The sequence below is a fragment of the Zingiber officinale genome, chromosome 8A, assembly GCF_018446385.1.
Source record: "Zingiber officinale cultivar Zhangliang chromosome 8A, Zo_v1.1, whole genome shotgun sequence".
NCBI lineage: Eukaryota > Viridiplantae > Streptophyta > Magnoliopsida > Zingiberales > Zingiberaceae > Zingiber > Zingiber officinale.
Window position 1 is genome coordinate 22787398 of NC_056000.1, and position 20665 is coordinate 22808062.

A 20665-nucleotide genomic window follows, 5' to 3' on the forward strand; every position below is an offset into this window, starting at 1 on the left:
TGATCAACATATGGGATTGTTTTTTCACACCAGATTGACTTGTTAATAAGAAAACCAAAATACGTGATGTTCTATGCTGACTAACATGCCTTCTGATCAACAGAGTGAATCTGCCCACCCGCATTAGATATACCACCACCAACAATAATAACCAAACTTTTTCCTATTAGATGGAATCGGCTGTACCCGCATTAGATATACCAGGAAATTAAAATGCAACATCCAATCAGGAAGACGTTCTCTAAGTTTCATATGCAACCTCATGAACAAATCACTGCAAACAAAAGTCCCAACGTCAGGCAAGCAAGTAATTCATTCTACCGTATATATTATTTACATTGTAATCTCACAATCCCTGTAATATATGTAATTGAACTATGCCACGGCCAAATGCCCGGCGATTTCATGTTTTCAAGAGCCTAATTATCACACAAAATCAACAAGGGCAAAAAATTATAAAAAAAGTTTATGGGTAAATACAATGCACATAAAAATAGATCAAAATTGTTTTGCAGAACCTGCTGCAATGATACATTCTACAATTGCCATCATGGCCTACCTCAAACATTTACCAGTTTGGGACGTCCAGTTTTCTCATCTATTACCACACGCAGACCAATACCATCAATCTCAGGTGTGTTCACAGGCTGCTGTAACTGAAACTCGGATAATTCATTCTGGTTTTCCAAATTTCCTTCTAGCAAGTTCCTTATAGCCCACAATCCCCATTCTCTTACCAAGGGATTGTCCTCGTCAACAACACATTGTTGCAACAGCAAAGGAATAGCTTTAAGCTGTCTGATCTCATCTTGAACCTTTTTCCTGCCATGTAGACAATTGGCAATAACAGAAACTAGATCTCTCCGATATCCTCTATAAGGGCAGACCTTTCTAGCGGCTGCTGATGGTCCTGACTGGTCCCTAGTGTTCTTCATGGATTTTCTAATAATTGCTGGTGGCTCAAGCTCACCTAATAAACACAAAAGATGTTGTAGAAGGCCTGCAGATAACAATGAATCAACATAGGAGTCTCCAGCATGTGAAACAGAATTCTCCCAAGCACATATATGCCTCAAAATAACAAGTGAATAGCCTAGGACATCAACTGCAGAGCAACCAGTTGGAAGATCAGAATTTCCGAGAGAAGTAAATTCAACAAGTGATGATGCTTTTTTGAGGACTTCCAGAACTTCAAGTGCAAAAAGATTGGAAATTATGGAAACATCCTTAGGTCGATCTCTCAAGTATTCTATCAAAACTTCAAGAAGGAATGTCTGATCTATAGTAAAGTGCACAGACCCACACTTTATCGAGTTATCCAAAGTACCAAGTAGGTCTAATCCCATAAACACACACGGGAAGTATGGTTCTTCAATGCAAACTTTGCAAAGGAGCCAATATAGCCAATCGCCCTTGTATGCCACTGCAGTAGAAAGCAGAAACACAATCAATGAATGCCCAAGAGCAGTAATGCAATTTTGGAGAGTACATGAGATTAATAAGCCAAAGAATAAGCAAGTGAGTCAGCAAAAAAAAAAACCTAGCGCAGTGTTAAGAAACATGAGAAATCTAAAATTGAATTGAAAATGTCATGTTATTAACAAACTTCGCAAGGAAGCCAATATAAACAATTCTCTTACAACCAAATGCATAGAAAAACACAACAAATTTCTTGAAAGCATTTATGCAACCTTAGGAGTGAGTGAATAAAATAATAACCAGACAGAAAAAGGCAAGTTCTTTCGTCAACTATATGCAGTGTTAAAAAATTCAAGAAATTGAAACTAATTGAAATATGTTGTTTGTTAAATAAAATTACAATAGTGAAAACTATATAGATTATGCATCCAAGTAAATTCAATCTCGAACACATTCTTAGTGGCAAATCAATTAGTAACATCTTTTGTGTGTATGTGGTTTTAGAAGATCCAAATGTATAAAAGATAAGGCATAAAACAACCTGCACGAGCTGTGGTTATGACCTCCAAAAGAATTGGCAATCCGGTCTCAGTGTTGCAAAGCTCTGCCAGCCTCTGACGCCCTCCCCCGGAAGAACAGCACGTGTCCAAAACCATGCACAGAGGATCACAGATAGCCGGCTCATGGTACCGAGCCACCTGAAGTAACAAAGTTGGAAAGAACCTGGCCCACACGGCCGACCGATGCGCCTCCCCGGCAGCTGCAGCGTTCCCCAACGCCTGAAGCGCGGCGCGCACGACGTCGGCCGGCGCCGGCGGATCTCTCAGGAGAATGGATGCAATTTGATCGGGGCCACCGAGCTCAACGAAGGCGTCCTGGTTGGTGGCGTCCCCAGCGCAGAGATTGCGGACGAGCCGGAGGAGAGGGAGGATGGCGGGCGCAGGGTCGTGGGTGAGGCAGTGGAGGGCCGCACCAAGGGCTCCGCTGGAGGCGAGGCGAGCGCGGCCCTGGGGGGTTCTGGAAGCTTCCACGAGGCGTTCTAGGGTTTCCTCTCCTGCGCCCGCCGCGAGGGGATCGCCTTGATCGGCCATTAGGAAAATAATTGCGTCGAGGAGGGGTAAAAATTGCTCGGCAACTCACCATATCACTTAAAACACGCAAAACGCCTACAATGAACACTTATTTACTAAAATACCCTTCCGAAAATGAAATTTCCAAATTATCGTGCTCAGAAACTTGGGCAACTACTCAGCAATGCAGAAGCAGACGAGAGAGACGGTAAAGCTGAATTAAATCTACATACTATACTAGAAAGGTCTATGAGCTTAGCACACAACTTGAAGTATGTTAACCACGATCAGTGACTATTGAATTTATGCTTCAAGCTACAAATGAAAAAGAGATGGCATTAGAGGATGCTATGAATTCAGCTACCGAAGGAAAAAGGTTTTTTGAAAACTTGTCTAAGACTCAGGAGAAATAACTTCATGAATCTAAGAATCAAATTCAAATTTTGCAAAAAGAGCTCAAGTACTCAAGAGACGAAGCAAAAGTGTTCAAGAACAAATAGCAGTATGTATCGAGTGATCGAGAGAAGGAAGTACTTGAGAAGCTAAAAAATAAGCTGAAGACAAAGTGGAATAGGGTCGGCTTTGAGGCATGTCATCAGGGGCGACGGCCAAGGGCTCTTAATTTTTAGGGATCCTCAAATTTGATACGCATATATAATATATATTATATATACTTAGATTGTTTTAATAAAAACCTAAAAAATATATTTGATTGGATTATTTTAATAAAGTCCAAATATATATATTGTTGAATTGTTTTAATAAAGACCAAAAAATATATATTTTCTATTAAAATTTAAGAACAAAATCTAAACAAAGAAAATAAAGAAGAAAAGTAAATTATCTTTTTTTTCTCTTTCCAAGATTTTATTTATTGTATAATTCTTGCTTCGTTAATTTGATTACATAAGTCATAAGACTCTAAAGAGTAAAGTATGAATCTTGAACGCTAATTTTCTTCTTTCTTCTCCTTTGAATCTCTTCTAATTAAATTAAAATTTTTTATTAATTTTAGTTTCATCAACATCATCATTTATCAACATATAAACTTACAACATAAATTACATACTTATTTATATTTTTTTTCTTATTATCAATATTCAATATTGATTTTTAATATTGTATCGGAGTCAATATTTTATAATTTTTCTTATATATTTGAATAAGTTAAATAAATCATCTCAATTTTAATCATCATAGAATAAGTTATATCGATTGCTTCAAGCACAAACTAAACTTTATTGTTCTTTGACTATTATTTTCACTGTTTGTGTTTATTTTATTGTTAGCTTTGTTGATAGTTTTGTGTGTTTTATTTTTACACTTGAAATTTGTAATACAAGCATATTTAAAAAAAATATCAATCTTGGAGCTAGAAAAGAAACAAAAGAAAAATAGTGGAACAAATTATTAAAACTCATAAAGGGGTTCTTCGTAAATTTTTTAAAGCTAACTCTTTAATTGAAAATTCAGTTGATGAATTGCAAGAAGAAAGTTAAGAATAACTAAATGATCATGTAACAAATGAGCAACAATCGAGTAATCAAGAAGAATTAAATAATCATGCAATCAATAAGCGGGAAAAATTGAGAGAAAATGATGATCATAATCATGCAACGAATGAACAGGAAGAATTGAGAGAAAATGATGATAATGATTTGAATGTAAATGTCTTGACAATTTAATGTATCGAAAATGAGGTGTTGGAAAAACTTAATTTTGAAGACTTTATTGATGATTTTACTTCTCAAAATGATAAAATATATAGATTTTTTCAATGATTATTTCATACTTATTTTTTTATTTGTAGGTATTACACTTTTTGAAGAAACTTAAGGAACATATTTTGTATGATGTTGTACTTGTTGAAGAACCTTGAGAAATAAATTTTATATGGAGTTTACGATATTTTAAATGAAATATATTAATTTTTAAGTTTTTCTATTAAGCTATATTCAAATTATAAATTAGTAATTTTTTTTCTTATAGAGGTCACTTTTCTATTTTCGCTCAAGGACCCCCAAAAGTCAGGGTCAGCCCTGCATACATAAAGGCTGTGGAGAAACTTACAACAATGAATTTGTAATTGAATTCGTTAAATGAATCTTAAATGAATTGGATTCAGAGTTGAAACTCCAGAGAGAAGCAGCAAGATTCAATCAAAAGCAGTACGACGCAAGAGAATTGATTGACAAGTTGAAAGCTACTGAAGAGGAATTGGCGTTTTCTAAACAATAGTTTGCTGAAGTAACTGAATATGCCAAATCACTTAATGCAGAGTTAAGTATGAAAGCAATGTAAATCAATTCTCTTGAACACAATGTCGAGGAATTTATGCATGAAGCATCACAATCTCACATACCCCGGTTGTAGTTTCCCTCACCAAAATCTTCCACCTCGTCTTCTTCTTCTGCATCAAACCCTAAGGATGCCTTTGTTGTGGCACTGCAGTCTTGCGGATGTCTTCCTAGCGTCTCCTCTACTACTCAATATAGCCTCTCATGGATAGATTTTAATTCGGTTCTCATCATACGTCACATCTCTCTTATCAATGCTTGCAATTGAAGATTAGGAAGTGGTCTAACCTCCTCGACTGCACCATCATCCTGGATGTTGGACATTTCTAGAAAGATGAAAGAAACCTCATAAGTCATAAGCACTCAATCGCGTTTGCTCACGGTTAGACTCTAGTCAATGATATCTCTTTAGTACTTAATCAAACTCACATAACAATTCAAAGTTTACGATAGCAAAATTTAAGAAAAAATGAAAGAGTAGAAGATTGAGAGTAAGAGAAAACAAAAATGAATTGTTAAAGTTACTTTATGAAACTTTGACTTGCACAAGCAACTTCTTTTCCTTTTTTTCACTACACATTTTTTTTTTATAGATTTTTTTAGTCATGCTTTTTTTTTTTTGCAAAACAGTAATTAAAGATAGACTTAGGGGGTGTTTGATTCTCTCCTAGGAATCAGAATGGGAATGGATATCATAGTATTATGGAATGAGTATGAGCTTAGGTATCATTCTTAAAAATGATGTTTACTTAATTAAATATTTTCAATCGGAATTAACCTAAATTTCCTTTTTTACCCTTACAGGAAAATAGGAGAAAAAATTAGATGGGAGAGAAAGTTGAATGTAAGAGAAACATATGATGAGAGAAAATGATGAGAGAGAAAGTGTGAAAAAACGAAGAGAGAAAATGAGGAGAGAGTGCATGATAGGAGATATTGAGAAGAGAGAAAGTATGATGAGAGAGAAAGTGTGATGAGAGAGAAAGAGTGATGGGAAAAAATGAAGAGAGAGAAAGTATTATGAGAGAAAATGAAAGAGTGAGAAGAGAGAAAGTACGAAGAGAGAACGAGTGATGGGAAAAAATGAAGAGAGAGAAAGTGTGATGAGAGAAAATGAGAGACTGAGGAGAGAGAAAGTATGCTGAGAGAGAAAAAGTGATGAAAAAAATGAAGAGAGAGAAAGTATTATGAGAGAAAATGAAAAGTGAGGAGAGAGAAAGAGTGATGTGAAAATGAAGAGAGAGAAAGTGTGATGAGAGGAAATAAGAGACTGGGGAGAGAGAATGTATGATGAGAGAGAAAGTGTGATGAGAGAAAATGAGAGACTGGGTAGAGAGAAAGTATAATGAGAGAGAAAGTGTGCTGAGAGAGAAAGTATGATTAAAGAAAATAAAGGGAGAGAGTGTGATGAGAGAAAATGAAGAAAGAGAAAGTATGATGAAAGAAATTGAGGAGAGAGAGTATGCTAAAATAGATTGAGGAGAGAGAAAGTTCGATGAGAGAAACGTATGATGAAAAAATAAGGAGAAAATGTGTAATGGGAGAGAAAGTGTGATGGAAGAGAATGAAGAGAGAGAAAATAAGAAGAGAGAGTGTAGGATGGGAGAGAATATAGAGAGAAAATGGTAGAGAATATGTGATGAGAGAGAATGAGGAGAGAGAAAGTATGTTGAGAGAGAAGGTGAGATGATAAAATAAGGAGAGAGAAAATATGATGAGAGAGAATAAGGAAAGAGTGTGAAATTTAAAAAAAATTGAACAAATATACTAAGTGTATTTTTGTCTAAAACTTAATTCACATTCCTATTCCATTAAAACCCAAGGGAGGGGTGGGTTTCGTTCATACCCAAGTTTTTGGGTTTCATTCTAAAATCTTGATTTCATTCCCATAAACCAAACACAAGGTTTGGGAATGAATCTATTCCCTCATTCCCAAACCCATAAACCAAGCGCCACTTTAGCACTTGTCTTTGAACAAACTCTTATACCAGGCAACATGAATCCTACCAACAATCTTGATGGAACTAGGAATAAACGTTGAATAGAACCCCAAGAACTGGAAGACAAGAGTTTAAACCTTGACCTATAACCAAGAGCTAAACTAAACAAGACTAGGAAGGAAAGAAACGCCACACCGTAAAGGTGACAAGTTTCGATGACCTGAAGCTGCGAAGTTTCAATTCATTGTCGTCGGTATAGCTTTTTCAGTACAATTTTGTAATAATCTCTTGTAACCTTTTGCGCGATTATAGTTGTTACCCAAAGTAAACGTTCAACGAGCGTGGGCCTTGGAGTAGGAGTCGCCACAGGCTCTGAACCAAGTAAATCTCTATGTTTGCTTGTGTCTCTGTGTTTTAATTTTCGCTGCGTTATTCTAAGATTTCTGAAACGAAAAGTGAAAGTCACGAGCGTTATTCACCCCCCTCCCCCCTCTAGCGCTTTTCGATCCAACAATAACCTCATATCTTCAAATAAAATAAATGAGATTTTCCTAAACGTTCATTTATCAAATGGAGCAGTAAAGACTACCTTACTTGAGACTCTGTTTAGTAAGTAAACAATGGTCTCTAGTGCGTAACCCCAAAAATTTTTGGAAAGACTAGCATGATTCATCATTAACCTAACCATATCTAACAGAATTTGGTTTTACCTTTTAGACACACCATTATATTGTGGCATATAAGGTGGAGTTCATTTGGACAATATCACATTATCTCTCTACACTTAAGTATTCACCATCTTGATCCTATCAAAGTATTTTAATACCTTTACCAAAATATTTTTTCTATTTCATGTTTAAATTCTTTAAACTTTTCAAATGCCTTAGACTTGTATTTCAATAATTACACATATCCAAATTATGAGTTGTTGGATTGAGATCGCACTAGAAGGGGGGGGTGAATAACGCTCGTGGTTTCACGCATTTCGGATTCGAAAAACTCGACGAGTAAGCAACGGAATGAAATAACAACCACACACAAAGACACCAAGGGTTTACTTGGTTCGGAGCCTAGGGCGACTCATACTCCAAGGCCCGTGATCGTTGATCGCTTTTCGATGAACAACAACTATAAAATCGATAAGAGTACAACAAGTGTTTACAATTAAATGTACTGAAATGAAAACTTATACCGACAATTAGAGATGAAGAAAACGAAGCTTCGGGTTGTCGGGTACTTGCAACAGGACTTCTGGGTCGTCTTGTTAACAGCATACGAGAGAAGGTCACTTTAGAATTGATTATCTTAAGTTGCTGCTCGAACACCCCTTTTATACACTGCTGGAGGTGCCTCAAACCTCATCCAAGGCGCCTCCAAGCCTCCCGAGTCAGCTGCGTGGATCAGCGCAGAAACCTTCGTCGCTTATCATGCTTGAGGCGCCTCCATGGCCAGTCCAAGACGCCTCCAAGCCCTGCTCCAAGGCGCCTCCAGCTCCATCCGAGGCGCCTCTAGCTCCTCTTCGCAACCAACTTCTATTTTGCACCTGAGGCGCCTCCAAGCTCCATGGAGATGCCTCGGACATTGTTCAACTGAGACTTAACTTGTTCCTTTTGTACCTGCAAGACACGTTAGTCTCAAAACAACAACATACTCTGCAAGACAAAGTTAGAATAGATATAAACATGATAAATCAAGTGATCGACAATCATCGGACTGTCCGGGTCTGACTTCGGATTTCCGACCAGAAACCCTAGGTCGACCTGACGCCTACTATTCCCTCTGCGGGGAACACATCCTCACCTACTCCCCTCAGGAGAGATTACCTGATGTCAGTTCGGTCCTCCAGACTGACTAAACTTTCTGCCTAGGGTTACCACCCCCTAGGACCTAGGGTTACCACCCCTAGGATTTTTCTCCACCTAGGGTTACCTCCCCCTAGGACCTAAGGTTACCCCCCCTTAGGATTTTCACCACCTAGGGTTACCACTCCCTAAGATTTAAGGTTGCCGCCCCTTAGGGTTTTCCTCCACCTAGGGTTACCACCCCCTAGGGCCTAAAATTACCACCCCTTAGGATTTTCACCTTGCCTAACCGCAGCTAGGACTTTTGCCTAAGAACACTTAGGACTTTCCTGCAATCTCCATCAGACATGTTAGACCACAAATAAGCTTAACTTTGATTCCTTTGCCATTATCAAAATTTGAGTTCGATCGTCGGATGCTTCCCGCACCAACATGAATGATCTCAATGAAGGTAATGAAGTAGCTATAAGCTCCTTGTGCATCGGTTGACATAGGTCCACACACATCGATATGGATGAGGGTTAATACATCATTCTTTTATTCACATTCTCTTATAAAATGCAACTAAGTCATCTTGCCTTTTAAGTATGAAGTGCATGTATCAAATGAATCTAATTCAAATGATTCCAGAATTCCATACTTATGTAATTTGGGCATACATTTCTTACTTATATGGCCAAGGCGATAACGCCATGAGTAAGAGATTAATTGATAATCTATTCATCTACTATTCTTTAAATCACTTATGTCATTACATATATGTGAGACGTACCTAATATCCAATACCAAATATTTAAAGAAATAGTATTCAATTTCGAAGATATTTGAAGGAGATAGGGCATCAGATACCTCTCTTCTTCATGAACCCAAGATAAATTTTATCATTTATTCTCCAATATCCCATCTTACCACAATGATAATATGAATCCTTTGGAACTAGTTCTTATTTCTTAGTCTTGAGAATAATTCTCAAGTTGTGAAAGCAATCCAAGAAGTTCGACATGATCGGTTTGTTTGTGTCCAACAATGAGTGCAAGTTTAAAGATGTAATGTGTTATTTATTTACTTAGAAATGCACAATCGAGCAAATATGAGAGAGATGATTTTGCAATATATTTGTAAACAATTTACATAAATTTTAGAGTCTCATTCATTTATAGAATTCAAGAAGGCCCCTTACTTTAAATTCAGGAGATTGTAGGTTTTCTCCAAGTGGGTTATCCACTATAGATAAGAATAACCTTGGTGTTAGTGCAACAAGTTATTCTTAGCTCTAGTGGTAGATATGAAGTATACCAATTATGTATCACTTATACATAACTATCATATTATACTATCAACTAATTAAATATTTGTATAAACATCAGGTTGTTAACACATTAACAAATACACATTAAATGTATATCACCCAACTTCACCTCTATCCACGTTGACTTTGGTGTTGGTCTAACAAATCAACACTTTAAGTTAAAACCAAATCATTAATTATGATGTCATATCTCAATGGTTCAAACATATTAAATTTTAGGTTGAACTTGGTTAGTTCAACAACTCAAATAAAAAATCAAACTCTAGTTCTTACCATATTTGTAACGACCCACCTCCTACTAACTAAGCCGTGAGGTCGATCGTCACATTATGCTGTGCTAAACTATTCTCCACCATCATTGAATCTAATTGCGGGTTGTACTATTTAAAATTTGTTAAGCTACTATCATTCTTGGTCCTGTAGGTACCGAGGGACGTAATCTAAGGTATACATGGCATATCCTACGTCCCTGATGGTCAAAGAGCTGAACTAAAGGCTTCCCAGCAAATCTCAGGCCTCCCAATCGATCCACAGATCGATTGGAATGGTTGAATCGATCCAGTGATCGATTTTGCCGGCTACTGTATGCGGGACCTGGGTTGGATCGATCCAGTGATCGATCCAGCACGCTACTGTGCTCGGGGCAATATTCTGGATCGATCGGCTGATCGATGCAGCGATCAATCCCGGAGCTCTTTGTTCGCGACAGAAATTGCTGGATCGATCGGCTGATCGATCCAGAAGCCTACTGTTCGCGGAACAAATTGCCCAATCAATCAGCTGATCGATTGGGAACCCCCAATCGATCCACTGATCGATTGGGAACCCCCAATCGATCCACTGATCAATTGGGGTTTCTGATTTTGCAGCTAAGCTCTGATTTCAACACTGTTTCGTGCCTCAATCACATTACTGTTGGTGCAACATCCCTCAGGTCAAGGTTGACCTGGTTGACCAAGCTTGAGTCTTGGTTTGGGTTTCGATGTTTAACAATGCAAGGTTGATTGAAGAAGAGTCAAGTAGGTCAAGGATGACCGGATACTTGACTGGGAAGTCCTAGTGAGTGAAGTTAGGCAGAAGGAAAGACCTAGTGAGTGAAGCTAGGCAGGAGGAAAGTCCTGGTGAGTGAAGCCAGGTGAAAGACCTAGTGAGTGAAGATAGGCAATTGGGAAAGTCCTGGTGAGTGAAGCCAGGCAAGAGAAATCCAGATGGGTCAAGGTTGACCAGACATCTGGTGAGAGTCCAAGTAGGTCAAAGGGATTGACCGGATACTTGGCACGAGGAAGAAAAGTCCAAGTAGGTCTTAGGGAGTGACCGGATACTTGGCACAAAGAGAAAAGTCCAAGTGGGTCAAAGGGATTGACCGGATACTTGGTGGGGAGTCTTGGCAGGTCAAGGGAGTGACCAGATGCTAGGCATGATATACCAACAGGTCAAGGTTGACCGAATGTTGGTTTGAGAGGCTTGAGACTTGGTTTTGGGCAAAACTAGAGCCGGATCGATCGATGGATCGATTCAGAGAACCTCGATCGATCGCCGGATCGATCGGTGGATCGATCCAGCCTTTCCGTCGCAACCTGCCTCGATCGATGGATCGATCAGAGGTCCCAATCGATCACCGATCGATTGGGACGCCGTTCGTTGATAGCTACCGGATCGATCCGTGGATCGATCCGTGCATTTTCCCAGAGAGAGGCGCTCGATCGATCCGTGATCGATCCAGCCTCCCGATCGATGGGAGTTTTCGAATCGATCGGATCCGACCGCTGGCGCCGGAGCGTGCGATGGCTGCAGAGCTCTTCACCGATTCATCTCGGATCTTCACCAGCCTTCTCCACAACTCTTCTCAAGCTCGAGATCGCCAGTTCTTGAAGGCTCTTGGAGGTTCTTCCAAGTCAAGAGGCGGATCAAAGCAAGAAGAAGAAACTAGGGTTAGGGTTTTTGCTCTCATTGTAAGCTTGTAAGCTTGTATTTCATTACCTTTCCCTTTCTTCTTGTATTGAGTCTTGTAGGGCTTCTCCGCCCTTGGTAGTTACCATAAAGGAGAGTTTTATTAGTGGAGGGTGTGTGTGTAGGTGTGGATCCTTGGACTAGTCACCTCTTGTGAGGTGGATACCAAGTAAACCAACCTTGTTAGCGTTGTATGCTTTTGTTTCTTATATTTCCGCTGCATACTATCAAAGAAACGAGCAACGCCAACGACGAGCACGCGACGAGCTATTCACCCCCCCCCCCTCTAGCTACTTTTCGGTCCCAACAATTACAAGTTCTAAAATGACCAGAAGACATTCTAATAACAATCAACTAGCATTCTAAATAGGTTTACTAACAATCTAAGCAGAGTTTCTATTACTCCATGCATGCAACCACTTAAATGAGTAAAAGTAGCGTAATAAGAAATGCTAAGTTCATAAATGTCCAAAACAAGGTTCACTGCGATTCTCTAAGATCTTTGTTCCAAGTTCCATCCACACACATCTTCATCGCATTGTCCTCCAGCCTCCACTAGTCCATTTTTCCTTTACCTCTATCTGCAGTATAAGGAAAAAGTATCTGTAAGCTTTCGCTTAGTAAGAAACCATCTACCTCACAAAAACATGCATTCGATGCAATATGCCTTTAAAACATGCTATTTGAAATGTGTACTATTTAGACTAAAACATGGCATGCTATCATACATAGAAATCAAAGCTAGTCATGGCATACTATCATCTAAAGCATGTGTAATAAAAACTGAACATAGAGCTATCATACATAATCATAAAGAGCTGAACTGAAGCATGAACTGAGCTAATTCTAGCAAATGCTAAAGCTATACTGATTTCACCCAACTATTTTATGAGAGTTTAAAAATACATATATAATAGATGAAAATACTAATCATGCTGCTGATGGGCCCGGCATCTGTACGTGCTATGCGCGCATCCCTAACTAGACCCGGGTTTGCAAGTCCCGAATTTAGTAGGGTTACTAGGTTATCTGAACCTAGGGACGACTGTGGGAGCCCAACCCAATGGATATCTAATCCAGTACAGTTCCACTGAGAAAGTAAAATACTGAACATAAGCTAATAAGTTCTCGTCTTGCTTTTACTAGGTTGTCTAAACCTAGAACTAGGTTATCTAAACTTAGAGGCGACTGTGGGAGCCCACCCATTGGACATCTAGTCCTGTAAAAACTGGAGCAAGACTCAATAAGCTATGAAATGCTTCTATTGCATTTATCTAAGCCACTAAAATGCCTAGGTTGCATTTTTCTGTGCTAAACAATTTAAATCGAACACTTGGTATGCGCTAATTCACATCCTCTGTGTCGGTAGTCTACATATTACTAAACTAATACATGAAATTCACACGAGAGCTACTTATACTGCAGGTGAGGGGTTTCTTACCTCCTGTTCAGATTTTCTTACAGTTCTAATCGCTAGATCTCCGGAGGAGACAATCCTTTCGATGATCTTCTCGCGCCTATGCGTTCTTCTCGCGGAGAGAAGCGTCCTCGTGCTTTTGTGTTGCCGGAAGGTGCTCCTAGCCTAGGGGACGGAACCCTAGCCTTGGCTTGTGGTTGGCGCCGAGAGAAGAAGAGGAAGGGAGAGGGGTCGGCGGAAACTAGGGTGAGGAGGAGAAAAGTCACGTTAAAAGAAAATAACTCTTCACTTAATTCCTCCCTATTTATATTAAGTGGTAATCTCGGCCCAACTTGAATATAAATTTAATTATTTCCCTTTCCTTTCAGCACGGCCCTGCTGGGTTCACTTGGTTACCATGGTTCACCATAAGTCATAGGACCCAATAGGTCTCGGGTTCAATTCCCGCGTAAGCTATTTTCGTTTTCTATTTATTTTTGCTACTTCCGCTATTCTAAAAACTACATAAAAATATCCTAAAATTCCAGAAAAATCATAAAATATTTCTAAAATAGTTTTGAGAATTTTTGGGCATTACAATATTAATGGAAGTTGTAAACTTTAATATTTTACATAAGGGATTTAGGTATTATCTGTTGGTGTAGTGGGGTCGGTAAGAGAGGGTGAATTACTTGTCAAATAAAAACAACCCCTTTCTTTTTCTTTTGACTTAGATTAGTAGCACAAGTTAATTAATCAAAAAATGATTGACATAAAGAAATAACAACTTAAAAGAGTAGGTAAAATACCAAGATTTACTTGGTTACAATTTAGATGGTTGTTAATCCAAGGCAGATGAAAGTTCATTAAAATTCTCTTTCATTGAAGGTGGAGAAGCCTTTAACACACGTTGACAGCTCAGAAATGACTAGGAAAGTTAATACAGAAATTGTCGTTCAGTTTATGTTTATTTCCTAGCTCCAAGGGCCTTTTTTAGTCCCTAGAAAATCTTATCTGAGGGTAGAAGACACCTTTAAAAGGGTTCAAGGTGCCTTCAATCGGTTAAGTTTTATCGCCAAAGATAAAACTTTTTCTTCGGCTTAACGGCTAGGGAAGGCGTCTTCAAGGGATGGAAGGTGCCTTTGCACTATTCATTGAAGGTACCTTCCAAATCATGGAAGGCGTCTTCCACAAGACACAAGGCAGATTAGCTCCCATACGCTGATCTCTTCTTGCCTGGGTGATGCTCTGGCTACCTGGAGTTGAGCTTACCTGAACCTAACTCCGACCTTTTCCTCGAGTAGACTTCCTCCCCGGCTTCTCATCCCTCGGACGTCACGCACGTCCTTCTCTTCCACCGGTGTACTCTTCTGCAGCACCTCATTCTTCAGATGCACCGAGCTCGTCGACTCCCTTTTCTTGTCATCCTTCTTGCTATAGCTATGTTTTCCGCTCGACTTCTTATGTTCCTAAGCTCTTGTACACTTAGACACAAGGATCAAACACAATAGGACCTAACTAAACTTAGTTCACCACATCAAAACTACCACAGGATACTTACATTATCTACTTTTCATGCAAATGTAGTAATATATTATCTACATGACATTAGACGCATGACATAAATAATGATATATCACATCACATGCATGTATATAATGCATACATCTATGATATTACATAAATAATGTCATAGTTGTCATAATTTTATTTAAAAATAATATATGATTAAGAATCTGATTAAGATTCCTTCAATTAAATTGAAAAATAAATTTTAAAATTTTAATTACATAGAAATAATTCTCAATAAGAAAATTTAATTAATTAGGAAATGATTCTCTAATTTTAAATCTCCTAACTAATTATAATATATATATAAAATTAGAATTTCTTAATTTAATTTAGAATCTTTCAAATTTAGAATTTTTTGAAATTATTTTAAAAACTTTCTAAAATTAGAATTCCCTAACAAATTAAGAAACTTTTTAAGATAGAATTTCTTAATAAATTTAGAATCTTTCCAAATGGAAAATTTCTAAATTATTTATAGAATATTTTTAAATTGAAATTTTCTAAATTATTTGAGAAACTTTTTAAAATTAAAATTTCCAAACTAATTAGGAAACTTTCTAAAAATAGAATTTTTGAATGAAATAAGAAAATTTCCAAAATTAAATATATGACCAATTACGACTCATAAAATAATTTTACGATTACGTCGAAACACGGTCAGGCTCTGATACCATTATTGGGGAACCCGATGCGATGCGTGCTTTAGATGTTTCACAAAATGTGAACAGTAGAAGACAATAATTCTAAATTATTACATACACACATCACATGCCTCTAGGAAACACGCAGGTGTCAAACATAATCGTAATATATAATTTTATGACAACTAAATTATAGTGTGATAGAAGGAGCTATTTAAACTCTTTTCTTTATATGTCTAAACTGATATTAAGAAAGGTAAGGTAATCTCCACCAGGGCATGCGACTAGACTGACCGCCCGGTCCGCCCGACTGACCAGCCAGAACCGGTCAACGGTTTGCCCGTCACGTTCGCCGGTCGACTGAAGGCAGGGCCCAAGAAGTCGCCGCCGGCGCTCATTAGATGTAAACCGCATCCGGCTAACCGGCTGTTCATAATGAACCGCCTTTGCCAACCTATGGTCGTAGTGGAGGGTTTTTAGGTATTTTTTCAACAGTGCTCGCATTGACCGTTTTTGATCAATGGTTATGATTTAGTGTCCGTTACCATCAAAACTATAAATAGAGAGCTCATTTCATCATTTTCACACACATCTTCTACTCTTAATCTCATTTTTAATTCTTCATTTACAGCTTTCAATTACAATGGAAGGAGGCCAGGAGGTGCATCATCTCGAGCTTAAGGGAAAGCAACAATGAATCCATGGAGGAGGACCCCAACATTCAATCTACCATGATGAGATCGAGCATCTTCCGAATCCGACACCAAACACAAGGAAGTACTGCAATTACTTCTAAGGTTCGAGAACTTCCTCCTCTAAAGTCTTGTATTTTACTAAACATTTGATAATGTCACTCTTCCCGGAGAAATGCGCAAAATGTAAGCACTGCAACGCTTCTACAATTCCAAGGCGGTGGCCATGGGTCGTTGAAAGACATGTAGAAACGAAGCACCCGACGAATATGGACTCGACTGCTCTCAAACGCAATTATCAAGATTTTCTTCAACTAGCGGTGGTACTGATTCCGGTTTATTTTTATATTCGGATAATAAATTAAGAGAATCATTAGCTAAATTTGTTTCAGAACATCTTTCTTTAATTTTGATCTAAATGCACATTTGAAGATTTTGTAAAGAATCTCTTAATCCAAATTCCTAGGACTACATTTAGTAATCAAAAAATTAGTAAAACAAGGAAAAAAATTTAATTAATGAATTTAATAAATTAGATAATAATTTTTTTATGTTCCGATATTTGAGGATCATTGGCAAACACATTCATATATGGGTGTGACTTGCCATTAGATCGCCAACTCTTGAACTCCAAAAAGATTATTAGCTTATAGATTTTGATGAATCACATAATGCTCATAATATCGCATAATTATTATGTTTAATTTTAGAAGAATATGGTTTAACTCATAAAATATTTTCAATATTATTAGATAATGCTAGTTCTAATACCGCTTGTATAGATGATCTAAAATTTGTTTGTCAACCTATTATTAGAGGTTTATTTTTTCATAGTGGTTGTGTATGCCATGTTTTAAATTTATGTGTTCAAGATGGTTTAAAATTTTAGAAAGTTATACTAACCCAATTAAAATTGCAAATGCTTAATTATGGTCTCATCCATCTATAATTAAACAATGGGGTAGGTTTTGTAAAATTAATGGAACGAGACCTAAAAAAGTTCCACGTGATGTACCAACAAAATAGAATCCAACATACCAATTATTACAAGATTCATTTCAATATAAAGAATTATTATGTTCATTTTTGCACAAAACACTAATACTAATATATATTTATTTTCACAACAATGAATTTGTAGTAGTATTTCTGAAATTTAAAAGTATTAATGATCAACCTAACAACTTTCCGGTGTTTATTATCCTATTAATTAGTTTTAGAAAATTTTTCTAATATAGTATTAGTTTTGAAACCTTATCTCCTGATCTTAACACAAAACCAAACGGAAAACATTTTTATTTAATCTCCAAATTATTTAATCAGATTCGCTTTGTATCCCCATCTAAATCTCTTGAAGAGGCGCATGAGGGTGAGGGTGAAGAGGGCTGTGAATAAGGAGAGGGAGGAGATCTGACGACATTAGAGATGAGGTGGTCATGCAATGGTGACGGGATCATGCTATGCGATGTGCTAGTGGAGGTGATGAGCTTTATTGTCCCTATAAATTTCGTTGTTCTAGAAATGGAGGAAGACTCAAAGGTTCCCATTATTTTGGTAATGACTTTCCTCGCCACAGCCAGAGCTGTGTTAGATGTGAAGAATCACAAGCTCTAGCTCCTTAATAGTTGGCGAGGAGAAAATTGAATTCAATTTATCCAAGGCATTTTTGTTTCAATTTCTCCTTGGTAGTACCTAGTCCGCTAAATCAAGAATCAAAGCTCAAAGAAAAGAAAGATAGATACATCATCCTAGCACGAGTCTGGATGAGGGAAGGGCCAGAGGTAACTTGCCACATTGGAGGCGAACACCACCTGTTCAAAGTAAAGGGTCCAAGTTGATTCGGATTAGGGGTCGAGCTCATGATCTTAAACGAAGAAGAATTGGCGATACTAATTGTAAAGAATTGGTCCCTATTTTAAGGTAATATTTTAGAAATTTGATTAAAGGGATATTCTCTATTACTAAGGGTCTGTCAGTCATACAATCTAAAGCAACTCCCCTCATAATGATAATCCTATATATCCATTCAATTAAACAACACATACATGAACTCATTCACCACACACACATTTACTCGAACAAGAACAAGAAATGAACATATCATTGAATAATAGAGTGACCAAATACATAGTTCACACATCAATATCACATCACAATTACTTCTACATCCTATAATTCGAAAGTCTACTCCGTAGCAAAGGAATTATAATTAAAGGACAAAGAAAGTAGCAATCTACAACTAAATATACAAGATAAAGAGAAGAAAATGTTTATTAATGCGTTGCAGGTCTTCTTGGATGAAATCTGTTGTGACCGAAGGATGCCCACAATTCTCTACAATGACATGATATTATCCACTTTGGGATTAGACCCTCATGACTTTGCTCTTGGGCTCTACCCAAAAGACCTCATGCCAATGGAGATATCTTACATTCTTTAAAACTCATGATCTTTACCAAATCTTTCCAATGTGGGACTTTGATTGAACCCCAACAATCCTCCCCTCAAACGAAGGATCACAATTACTTTCATGATCTGGACCTCCCCAAAAGCATCCGGTCACTCTGACATGCTTTGGACCTCCCCGCGAACATCTGCATCCGGTCACCCTGACCTGCTCTGGGCCTCCCCACGAGCATCCGGTCACTCATGATTAGCTCCGGGTCTACCCTCAACTTCGTTCAAGGTCACCCCACATGATATCTAATATGGACCATACCTCTGATGCCATTTATTGTGCCCAAAGGATGCCCTCATATCTCTAAAGTGGACAATATCATACTTTTGTGGAAATATGTAGACATGATCTTCTGTGTGTGACATCACACACCATGTTATGTACAATATAAATTAATTGAACAACTATACTTGACAAATAAATGTAGGTATTTGACCATTGTGATTCTTTATTTCTAAATAAATGTTTATACAAAAGCTAGGCTTTTAGTATACACTCTAACACAATCAAAGTCCCACATTAGAAAGATTGGGAAAGATCATGGGGTTAAAAAGATGTAGGATATCTTCATTGGCATGAGGTTTTTTGGGGAGAGCCTAAGAGCAAAGTCATTAGGGCCTAGGCCCAAAGTGTATAATATCATGTCATTGTGGAGATATGTAGGCATCCTTTGGGCACAACAAATGGTATCAGAGCTATGGTCCAGACCAGATACAATGTGGGGTGACCTTGAATGAAGTTAGGGGTAGGTCTGGAGCTGGTCATGAGTGACTGAATGCTTGTAGGGAGGCTTGGAGCAGGTCAGGGTGACCATATACTTGTAGGGAGGTGAGTATGTTAGGGTGACCGGATGCTCACGGGGAGGCCCGGAGTAGGCCAAGAGTGACCGGATACGGATGCTCGCGGAGAGGCCTAGAGCAGGTCAGGGTGACTGGATGCTCGCGGGGAGGTCCAGATTATGAGAGTAATTGTGGTCCTTCGTTTGAGGGGAGGATTGTTAGGATTCAATCAAAGTCCCACATTGGAAAGATTTGGGAAAGATCATGGGGTTAAAAGGATGTAGGATATCTCTATTGGCATGAGACCCTTTGCGGAGAGTCCAAGAGCAAAGTCATGAGGGCCTAGGCCCAAAGTGGACAATATCATGTCATTGTGAAGATATGTGAGCATCCTTTGGGTACAACAAAATCTTTGCTCTGGAGGTGGACAAATCATTGGAATGAATGAAGATGATTGTTTTAAAGTTTCTCTTTTTCCAAGAGGGAAAACCCCTCTCCCTTGGAAGGGGATAGAGCCCCCGATCCAAGATCCATTAAAAGGGGATAAAACCCCCCTTTTTATAATAGAGCACACAACCCTGCCACATGCCACATGGCCATGTCAAAAAATATGGGCATGACATAAAGTGTGCTGGAAATAGGGCACGACCTTCCGCTACCTCTATCGTATTATAAGCAAGACTATTTTTTGTCATGATGAAAATGATGGTATGGTGCATAAAATAGAGTTTTACTATTGTTAGGACATGTTAAATGAGGTCGTGTTAGATTCGAGGTTAAATTTTATTCATAATCTAGTAAGATATGATAAGATCTCTTCATGTCCCATTGTGTTGTTTAACCATGAATATGATTTGTTAGGAGGAGGTACGAATTTAGGAGCACAAAACATCATGTGTTAAATTAAATTAATAGAAAATTATCTTTTTATCCATACGGTAAAAGTAGTGTTGTTTTATATAAAGTAGCTTTAAAATGATATTATTTTAGACAAAAGAATTCTAAAAGGAATGTAAAAAAAAAAGTATTTTAAAAATTAAATCGTGGAGTATTATTTTGATAATTAAAAAAAAAATCCTTACTTTTAAGGATATTTTAAAAGCAAATTTTTATGTATTCTCTTTTATTTTTTTTGCAAGGTCTATATTGCAAAAATAAGAGGGGTGTATTCAATGTTGGACTTTTAATTACTTTGAATGATTTTTGTGGATTTTAAAAGTCTAGTTGTATTCAATCTAGATTTTTATAAACTCTATAGAAATCTAATGGTATCCAAATTGGATTTTTATAGAGTTTTAAAAAATCATGTGGTATTCAAACTCGACTTTTAAAAACTCTAT

General features: G+C 37.7%; 1 protein-coding gene across 2 annotated transcripts; it reads right to left on the reverse strand.

The window, feature by feature from the left end:
* Positions 1 to 17: 17 nt before the first annotated feature.
* On the reverse strand, positions 18 to 2538 carry LOC122007972. Of its 2 annotated transcripts, XM_042563519.1 has the most exons (3): positions 1961 to 2538; positions 560 to 1423; positions 18 to 274 (listed from the first exon to the last, which is right to left on the reverse strand). In XM_042563519.1, the coding sequence occupies exons 1-2, from the start codon at positions 2508 to 2510 to the stop codon at positions 561 to 563; spliced, it is 1413 nt and encodes a 470-aa protein (XP_042419453.1). In that variant the 5' UTR covers positions 2511 to 2538; the 3' UTR covers positions 18 to 274; position 560. The 2 variants fall into 2 exon arrangements, with proteins under 2 accessions (XP_042419453.1, XP_042419452.1); XM_042563518.1 differs by lacking the exon at positions 18 to 274 and having other exon boundaries at positions 424 to 1423.
* Positions 2539 to 20665: the final 18127 nt, after the last annotated feature.

Coding starts and splice junctions, on each gene's coding strand:
- LOC122007972 (XM_042563519.1), bottom strand. CDS start 2,510: ATGGCCGATCAAGGCGATCCCCTCGCGGCGGGCGCAGGAGAGGAAACC. Junction 1,424..1,960: donor CATAACCACAGCTCGTGCAG/GTTGTTTTATGC, acceptor TTTCTACTGCAG/TGGCATACAAGGGCGATTGG.